Source organism: Aegilops tauschii, chromosome 4 (genome assembly GCF_002575655.3).
Source record: "Aegilops tauschii subsp. strangulata cultivar AL8/78 chromosome 4, Aet v6.0, whole genome shotgun sequence".
Classification (NCBI taxonomy): domain Eukaryota; kingdom Viridiplantae; phylum Streptophyta; class Magnoliopsida; order Poales; family Poaceae; genus Aegilops; species Aegilops tauschii.
This window is the reverse complement of record NC_053038.3, coordinates 429,148,915-429,159,198: the sequence shown is the minus strand read 5'-3', so window position 1 is coordinate 429,159,198 and position 10,284 is coordinate 429,148,915. Positions and strand designations below refer to the sequence as shown.

Sequence of the window (10,284 nt, the reverse complement as noted above, 5' to 3'; positions counted from 1 at the left end):
AGCATCAACTAAAAGATGTAATCAAAACTACTAGCACCCCGAGGTACCAATGTTTGGTTACAACAGATGAACTGGAAGCCAAACTTGATTAACTGGTCTTTGGTGGAGCTGCAACTCCTATATGGACAAAGTAGATTTTGTAAAGTGAAGCTGATTTTGGTGGGGTGGAACGGTCCTAAACAGTACCGTAATTGTAAACAGAAGACTAAAAGCATGAGTTTTTTAAAGAGTATTGACATAATTATCTAATATGATGAAGTCTGTTATGTGACCTCTAAAATTGGATGCTCGGAATGGCGGAGAAATTTAGCTAGCAATCAAGTGTGCTGACAAAATTAATCAAATGCTATCTCATTGCCATCATCGTTTGAAAAAGAATAAAACAATGCTAAACAAACTTATCCCTGCTTTAGCAAATAGAGGCAACTCATTTTTTCAGAATTACAATATTTAACTCAGTAATTGGAGGGAACACTTGTTTCATCTAACTAAATTAATGAATGAGTCAATTAATCAGTCATTTGCGTCCCCAAGCTTCTTCATTGTATGACATGATGGACAAACACCATAAATAATAAAAATTCCATCTTAAATTTATAGACCACCTAGCGACGACTACAAGCACTGAAGCGAGCAGAAGGCGAGCTGCCGTCATTGCCCCTCCCTCGCCGGAGTTGGGCGCAACTTGTTGTAGTAGACAGTCGGGAAGTCGACGTGCTAAGGCCCCATAGGACCAACACCCCAGAACAGCAACCGCCACCGACGAAGAGAAGTTTAGATCGGAAGGATCCAACCCGAAGACACATGAACAAAGACAAACAAAGACCGGGTCCGAGCGATCCACCAAAGACAACCGCCGATCAAATCTCGCGAGATCCGCCGGAGACACACCTCCACACGCCCTCCGACGATGCTAGACACACCATTGGGGCGGAGGCTAGGCGAGGAGAATCTTATTCCATCTTCAAGAAGCCGACGCTGCTCATCTTCTATAGCAGGAAACAAACCTTAACAAAACTTGAAGAAGCACCTGAAATCGGAGCCCCCTCGTCTACAAGGGCCGAGATCCACCGCTCACCCATGGCCCTAAGGCCACAGCAGATATGGGAGATCGGCCGCGCCGCCCACGGGAGGCAGAAACCCTAACCGCCTTTTCTTGGAGTAGGGACTGGTCCGAGGGAAGTTAACACGCGCCTTAGCCTTAATTTTTTATAAATAAAATTGCGGTCAAAGTTTATTCAAAAACCAAAATAGAAAATATGATGGGGACTACTAAAACATGACGCATGTTATTGACCCCGTGAAAGAAACATTGTTAGTACGCGCCACGAAATGGTTCACAAAACATTGTTAGTGCATGATGTGAAATCACTCTGGTCCGAGGCGTTAGTAACAATGTTCCGTCACGGGTCGAGTAACAATGTTGTTCGTAATAACATTGTTAAGGACCCCGTGAAGGAAATAATGTTTCGCAGCGCGTACTAACAATGTTTTGTGGCGCGTGCTACCCTCAAATCACGGTTTGCTCTGGTCACAAGGACGGGAGTGAGTGGATATATGGTTTGATTGGAACAACTCTGAAGAACACTCAGAAATACTTCCTGGATCTGAGATTTGGTAAGGGAAAGTGAGAGGGAGCAATCCTGGTTTCTTAGTACGCTCCGCAAAACATTGTTTCCTTCTTAAAATGTTCGTCTTCCCCATGTTATTGGCCCGGTGCCGGAAAATTGTTTTTCTAGAACTTCTTGTTCCTAATTAGATTTCTAAGACTTATATTATGGGACGGAGGGAGAAGGTTCCTAAGACTTATATGAGTGCCTTCACTAGAAGCTCCAGAAAATTTCAATCAAGACAGAGTTTGCGTTGGTAGGAAGGCATTTACGCACCACCACTCAAATATGCAACCGACAGAACTTGTCTTGGTCGGAAAAGATTATGCAATTTTTGGATCGTTTTGACTGCGCCGGTGGATAACAATCTTCAATCAATCTCTCGAGAGTTTTGGTACTCATGAGAGAAGCAGTAACTTGTTTGTACATTAAGCCAAACATGGAGAACAACCATTACGCATGTTCTTCTCAACTCGTATAGCATGTTGCGCTCTTTAGCATGTACAGGCTGCAAGATGCGGTGCATCATCACCAAAACTTTCATGTTGATATGCTCTTCTATAAATTTGCTGGAACATAGGAATGGCTGACTTCCGTATTTTTTCTACTATAAATTTAGTCGAAACGTTTTGGAACGGAGGAAAAAGGAAAAAAAAGGTGTATGTGCGCCAATATGCGCCATAAATAGTCCAGGCTAAAGCAAGTAAGAAGCTATATGGATTAAATTTAACATACTCCCTCCGTTCACTTTTTTAAGTCATTTCAGACAGCTCAAAATGGGCTGTTTTGTACATTGTCTGAAATGTCTTCAAGGTCTTATAAAAGTGAACAGAGGGAGTAGAAGAGTACATACGAGTTTATTTGTCAGGGGATCCTTTTAAAGACTTCACGGAATGGGAACCAAATTGCACATATCATTGATGCTGGTCACTCATGATAAGACACACTTACCGAAGGCTTCCCACTCTCAACTTTAAAACTGAAGGCGCACAAAGCACCCTCTTCCATCCTGTTGGCGCTCACGAAGACTTTCCATTCTTTTTCTCCGAAGTTAATCTTCTATGACTCTTACTTACAGAGATATTAAATTTCATGCGCGCTGAGTTTCCACCATTAGTAGCGCTGATTTTCATTTCCCCACTACTCCCACGAATATGCTTGCTGAAATGATCTCTCGTATATGGGACACTGAAATACTGCACAGAAGCAAAACATACCCACAATTAATTATGTATCTCGCTGTAATATTACTTGTTATACCATTATAGAGAATGATTTCTCTCACCATTTGGCTTAGCAGACCTTGTTTCATTTTACAAACATAAAGCGGTATTTCAGGCACCTCGTGGTTGACAGTACTTTGCAACCAGCATTTCTGTATATCACTCAGCTTATCTTTGACTTCACTAGCGAAAACGCAGTGTTTCTCGTAGTCTGTGGTGGCAACATCATTATGTGAGGGTGCAGTGTGTCCTCCAGCACCAGGTTTATCTGAAAGTAAGTTAGGATGAATCAGAGCTAACCACACACGAAATAGGAAATACTCAGTGCACAGGAAAAGAAAGGATATAACAGAGGAGTACCTTCAGCATGTTTTCTTGCCACCATCTTATCTTGTTCTCTGTTGCTGTCCTGGCTCACATCAGATTCTGCAGACATGGAACCTGTCTTAGGGCAAGAACTGCTCACATCTCCTTTCCTTGGTTTTGAAGAGACTACTAGCCGGTCCTCCATTCCAGGCTGTTGGTCAGCATGTACCAGCAGCAGCTTTGATGTCTTGGAACCCAATCGCACCCCCTCACTTTCTTCTTTATCTGGACCATCCTGGACTTGTGACACTGCAGGGTTTTGCAGGCTGACATCCACTTCCATATCTGTATTTCGTCCAATCTGGGTGCAAGACATTTGCCTCTCAATTTGTTCAACCAGGGCAGTAGTAGATTCTTTTCTGATCTCATTCCCGACAGCAGAAGAAGCCATCAATTCCCGAGGAGCAGCAGAAGCAAGTTTCTTCTCCATAACAGGAACATGCTCACAAAGAAGTGAAGAACCTCGAGCTTCGTCACCATCACAAACATCAGAGGCTTGCGCTTCTGCTGGTGATCCCTGCACATCATCACTTTCTGCACGCAAGGCAGGACGAGTCAGGGCTAACAACACATGATCTAGTGCGTCACTCACTCACTGCACAGAAAGCAAAAGCAGTCGGTGGGGCTTACCTCTGGCGCCTGAGGTTATTACTACTGGTTGAACTTCTTGTTCTTGTTCGAGGTTAGCAATAACATTTGCGTAGACAGTATCTTTCACAAGGAGAAATTCAAACTGATGATTCTTCATCTGTCGGAAGTGGTTGTTTTTAATATGCAGTATACGGGGATAGCCTGTATCAGGTTTCTCTGGTGTATCCAAGACGTCCAGGTGAATGACCTAGAAGGGGGCATAAGTATCAGGGCATGCAGTACAATTCAAGGATCTTATGTCTAGGTGCTTACTGTATGATGGCTGCTATTATGGAAAGCAGAAATGATGCTTGTCCCAATTGATCACACAAGTGTAGTGTTTTGTATAGCTCATCACACATGTTTTCTCTGGTCTAACGTACTAAGTACTTGAAATTAGTATACATGCTCTTGGGATGCTTGCAACTAACATGTTTATCTACATAGCATATTTTTAGAGGGCCGAGGAAGTACTGAAACAGGAACGAAAGAGGCAGAAAGAAATGCGTACCGCCAATATATACATGCAACCACGAACAAAACTTCTATTCTTAGATCCTTTCTTCCACGATGAACAATTGTGCTTGTACTCGCGGATAGCAATCATTAGTTGGTCATAGATGTAGCTACACCAACCTGCTTTCTGTATGGACTCAATCTTTGACTTCAGGGAGTAGATACTTTCCTTAATGTGGGCATTCGAGTTGGGGCACAGTAGGTGACACAAGATAAACGAAAGAAATGCGAGCTTGAAGACCGCAGGATCATTTATCTCTTTGAGTTGATCTCCAAACTCTCCCATCACTAGACCTGCACCTATGATTTTCGTTAGAAATACAGTGTCAAGAAGATCGTCATCCACTGAGGGCAACTTATCCATCCCTGGTTCAGATGGAAGACCCAGGATGACCGGTATCAAAGGCTTAATTGCTAGATGCTCTTTTTTAATCTTGACCGTCCCACGTTGGCAGTCGACCAAGTGCAGAAGCGGCTGAACCAAATAGTGTGGGAGTTCCACATCTGGGAGACTCAAGAACATTTCAAGCCCCATATCGGTGATCCAGGTTTCCTGTTTGGCTGTTAGTTTCTTGGTTAATCAGTGAACGCCTCTTGGACTGCACCTGAATTGGAGCTGTAACACATTCTTCTCTTCAAGGTGGCAGTGTTCATCTTCAGAAGACATGTTGAAGGAGGGTTCAGTTGATTCTGACATGCCTGCGAGAGCAGGAGGAAAGGACGTGGCAAGTGTGTAAGTAGCCCCATTGATGGCAATTTGTCAAGTAAACCACGGAAAGTAGAGTACATGTGCAGAGATGAAAAGGACAAGAGAGAGACAAACTAACAAACATGAAATCAAATACTCCAATGTCGATGAATCCTGATATATTAAAAACGTACTTGCATGTTACACTAGTTCCATTGTGCAAAAGGAAACATTCTGGACAAAGTATGAAATACGGAGGCCATTCTAGATCTTGTGAAATACCCGTCCTAGTACCATGGATAGCATGAAAAACAATAGTAACGCGCTTTCTAATTGCTGAAATAGTACTGTGCTTTCTACAAGTAAATTGGGACGGAGGGACTATGAAACAAGGGTGTGTAGTGTACATATGATCTCTGCTTTCTAATTGTATTTTGAGTACATATAAAATGTATTTCCAAAAGCAAGGGTTTGTTCTCTGCTTTCTTCAGGTGGGATACCTCTGTTGAAGACATGATCAGAGTAGGTACGCGGAGCGGAACACAGAACACCCAATCTTCAGTAGTATACACCCTAAGTTTAAAGCCAAAACGCAAAGCGGTGGGAGGGCAAAGCTTGGCTTTAAAAAAATCGGTGGGAAGGGGAAAGCTTTGGCTCTGATAGGGAAGATTGGTATTGTTATACTACTTCAGATCGTGTTCGACCGAATCGAAAGGATTGATTGTATAAGTACTACTAGCAAAAGGGTCCGTGCGTTGCAACGGGAGAAAGAATACTACACGCTCTTAATTTACAAAAAAGTAGTCTATAATCTGAGTATTTGTAGCTATGGTCCAAACAAAGATGGTATTTCCCTACAAAAGCGCAACTTCAAGATTCCACATGCATTCTATTTAAACACGGCTTGCATGTAAATTTAATATGTACAAAGAAACGGGCAAGTGATCTTCAATTTTGTCTCCAATCCTGATTTTACTGAGATGTCCATCCACAATCCGGATCAGTACCAATATGAAAGAAAGACGGATAATGCACTGTTGATTAAGATTGCATCCTAGATAGTATTTTTTTAATAGTTAATAGGTAAAATAACATCATATTTCGATTCTATATATTTTTCTAATTAAATTCCATATATAATATGTTAACTTTGGAGTTATGGTTTAGAAGATATGAGTATTTTTAAAAACATTTGATATGTATCACGGGTTTAATGTCAGAAACATCAGGGTTTTTTTCCATAAAATAGCATGACGGACTAAGAATACCTATTTCTTTTATTAGTAGGTATAGATATAGATATAGATATATAAGAATGTACCAGAATCAAGCGGGCTCGAAACAATGTTGCGAATCGGAAAACAGACACCGTCTCGATCTTTCTTTTTTTGAGGGGAACGTCTCGATCTAGTTGAAGATGGATGTACAACGAATCGTGCTCAACAAAATTCCTCATTCCGTTAGCCAGGAAATAAACAAAGTTAGGAAGATTATGATTCTACCGCTTCAAAACCACACCGAAAAGGCCATCAATCAAGAAACAGAAGCCGAAAAGGGGGACGAGAATCAAAGAGCGGCACAGTCATCACCTTCGGGGTCGCGCCTGCAGCCGGGGCAGACCAGGAGGGGCCGGTGAAGGAGATGGGACAGACCAGCCGGGGTGCTGGGGAGGGCCCCGTGGACGGAGCAGCCGGGGTGCAGGGGAGGGGGCGGCGAAGGAGATGCGAAAAGACGAGTCGTGCCGCAGAGGAGTGGAGGAAGGCGAGGAGAAGGCTGACCATCCGTGTTATTAATATATGCTGCTGAGCCCAAGATCCTCCCCAACGGAAGCTTAGTTTTGTTTTCCTTTTTCCTTTTTCCTCCAATAAATATATCGCAACGGATACATTACCTTGGGGTGGTGGTGCGCAACCCGGAAAAAAAATCTGGACCCACTGGTCCATCTCAAGCCCTCTCGTCAATATTTGATTTACTTCACGATTTTGCCTGGGTCTCCGTCCGGTGAAGAGTCCATTTGGCTGGACTTCATTAAGGATATGGGATTCGGAACTCTGTTAGAACTACCGGGTAGTCAACTGCCCCATCGCTTGCTTAGGGAAATGCTTAGCAATGTCTGCTTGGAAATATGAGCAATTTACCGAATGATTTATTAACAGCAATATTAGATAAAGCATAACTAATATAACAGGGATAAAACTAGTCATGTGATTTGACAGAGAGAAGGTAAATAACATGGGCATATATGAACCGTAATCAAGCTTATCTAGAGCAGACAATGGGACAAGTTTCATATATGAAGTAGAATCTAACATATCTAGGGCAAACACCAGAACAAGGAATTGTGGCAAGACCTCGAACAGAAAGGAGAGGAACACATACGGGACAGCAGCACCAGTAGCACTGGACTTGGGGTCGGTGTCCTCGCCAACCATGTCGTCGAGGAGGTTGTCGACGTCGGGGAAGAAGTCGTCGTCGGGGAAGTAGTCGTCGGAGTCCGGGACGTCCATGACGAAGAAGTCAGTAGTCACGCTGAGCGCTCCCCAAAAACCTTATCACCCTTCTCCCGTACAGGACTCAAAGAGGTGCGGTTTCGGAGGTCTACTGTCCCGACTCGCGGTGCACGCCGCAAGCCGGGGTGAGGAAGACAGCAGCAGCTCAGAGATTGGAACCGGTGGCGAGAGGAAGAAGAAGTTCTGGTGTGTCTCTCTGAGAGGAGCGACCTCCCTTCTATAGGCGCAAGAGAAGAAGGCGAGAGGCTGCGTCGGGAGCTGAAGGGAACGTGGGAGACGAAACGAACAGGCAGCAGCCGAAGGGTGCAGCGTTCGTATTCAATATCCACTACAGCAAAAGCTTTCCAGCTCCCGAGTGACCTTTCATATCCCCGTAGTGCGTGGAAAAAATTTAGACATCGGCTCGACGCACCAGAACTTCTTCTTCCTCTCGCCACCTGTTCCAATCTCTGAGCTGCTGTTGTCTTCATCTCATGTTACCAATTGATACGTCTCCAACAGTGTCTATAATTTTTGCTTGTTCCACACTGATATAATACCATTTCTGGATGTTTTACAATCATTTTGTAGCAACTTCATATCATTTTTGGGACTAACCTATTGACATAGTGCCCAATGCCACTTGCTTGTTTTTTACTTTGTGGAATATCAGTACCAAACGGAGTCCAAATGCAGCAAAACTTTTTGGAGATTTTTTCTGGACTAGAAGACACTCAGTGGGCCAATGAAGTACCAGAGGGGAGGCCCGAGGTGAGCATAAGACACTTGGGCGCGCCAGGAGGCCCAGGCGCGCCTAGGTGGGTTGTGCCCACCTCAGTGACCTCCTACACTGCCTCTTCGCCCTATAAATTCCCAAATATTCCAGAAACCCTAGGGGAGTCGACGAAACACAATTCCAGCTGCCGCAAGTTCTAGAACCACGAGATCCAATCTAGACACCATCACGGGGGGTTCATCATCCTCATTGGTGCCTCTCTGATGATGCGTGAGTAGTTCACCATAGACCTAAGGGTCCGTAGGCAGTAGCTTGATGGTTTCAACCTGACGAGTTCCACCCCTCCCCTCCATGGTCGCACCAAGGGATCCCGCCCGAGGAGGTGAAAATCTTGACTCCACCTCTATGACACAAACTTAATTGCAGGTATCTAAAACCTTCATATATTTACCAAAAAATGGTCTTGGTAATGTTTCTGTTCATGAGGATTGGGCAACTGGATACATGGTTTTAGGAAAACTGTATGGTTGATTGTGGGCAACTGGATACATAGTTTAGGAAAATTGTATGGTTGATTGTGGGCAAATGGATACATAATTTTAGTATTGACACCGCCAAACATGAGGTATGAACAACAGAAGGCAGTAGTCCTGCCAGAAGCACTCCATGATTGGACTAATCTCTGTCTTCAGGATTTCAAGTCCATTGTTGAGTACAATCATGCGGTTCATAAGATATGTTCTGAACTGCGTTTTTGTGAGAAGGAACCTACTGATGTGGAGAAGATAGAGAAGCATTTGTCTACTATGCTCCCATCAGATAGGATCCTCCAATAGCAATACTGTCCTCGTAACTATACTGCCTATTACGAGCTTATTCACATGTTACTTACCTCTTTACCCAAGTGTTTTTCTTCTTTTTTTATCTTGATGACAATACGCTCTAGAGGTCTCGAAAGTGGAGTAGAGCTTGCCTAGTTTTCTCAAGTAGCTGACATTCCTTAGATCATCGTCGTAGCCTTGATTAAATTGTTTGCCTCGCGAAGGAGAAAGCAAGGTTGTGCCCCAACTCGGCGCTTGCCCCAATCACGAGCTCTCAAATCTAAGCGCCCAGTTGGGGCACAACCTTTACCTAAAATTCATCGGAATGTCGAGGCAGAAGTATAATGCTCAAAATTGGATGGTTTACCCCGAAAGGTACCATTAAACTTCTGCCTATTGCGACATTCGGATGAATTTTAGGTAATGGTTGTGCCCCAACTGGTGCTTAGAGTCGTTCTTAGCGAGTAGCTCATCACTCCTCTGATTTCTCTGTTTATTTGCTCTCGGTAATTCTACGTGCGTGATAATGTGTTCGAACTAAGTCTTTCAACCAATGCTCATTGCCACTTCCTATTCAAGACCATCAGAAAGATTAAAATGAAGCATGGGAGTGCAATAATTTCTATAAAATATAACCACCGTCGTGCTCTAAAAGATATAAGTGAAGCACTAGAGCAACTGCCAAGCTCAAAAGATATAAGTGATCCTTTGAACCTGAGTGGACGTAGAGGGGGGACAATGTCATCGCACAAGTAGTCATGCGGCACCCTCAAGGACTCCATCTTGCGCAGCCTTAGCGAGCCATCGTACAGGGAGCTACTGGCCATCGGAGACCACTCGAAGGGGTAACTTGTTCCGTAGGCGGGGTGCTTCACCGAGAGCCTGCACATGAACTTGGCCGCGCCAACAACGTACAGGCTTGATCTGTTGCGGGGGAACAATAACTATGTTCACATGAAGTGCTATCGGGCCTCTATATAATCTCAAATGGTCTTTGTGTCCTCCTTCGTCATGTATCATCTCTTTCCACTGGCCCCAGTTGGGTGCTACTAGTCTTGGTATTTACCTGAAATTCATCTGAATGTCGCGAATAGGCAGAAGTTTAATGCTCGAAATTGGATTGTTTACCCTGGAAGGTACCATTAAACTTCTGCCTATTCATGTAAAGGTCGCTAAGAAGTTTTTGGGTGCCTGTGATCCTGATG

General features: G+C 43.9%; 1 protein-coding gene across 2 annotated transcripts; it reads right to left on the bottom strand.

The window, feature by feature from the left end:
• Positions 1–2,305: 2,305 nt before the first annotated feature.
• LOC109754088 (uncharacterized) lies at positions 2,306–6,843 on the bottom strand. Of its 2 annotated transcripts, none has more exons than XM_020313015.4 (6): positions 6,623–6,843; positions 4,341–5,044; positions 3,830–4,037; positions 3,194–3,733; positions 2,896–3,101; positions 2,306–2,806 (listed from the first exon to the last, which is right to left on the bottom strand). In XM_020313015.4, the coding sequence occupies exons 2-6, from the start codon at positions 4,878–4,880 to the stop codon at positions 2,630–2,632; spliced, it is 1,671 nt and encodes a 556-aa protein (XP_020168604.1). In that variant the 5' UTR covers positions 4,881–5,044; positions 6,623–6,843; the 3' UTR covers positions 2,306–2,629. The 2 variants fall into 2 exon arrangements, with proteins under 2 accessions (XP_020168604.1, XP_040243324.1); XM_040387390.3 differs by having other exon boundaries at positions 6,355–6,796.
• Positions 6,844–10,284: the final 3,441 nt, after the last annotated feature.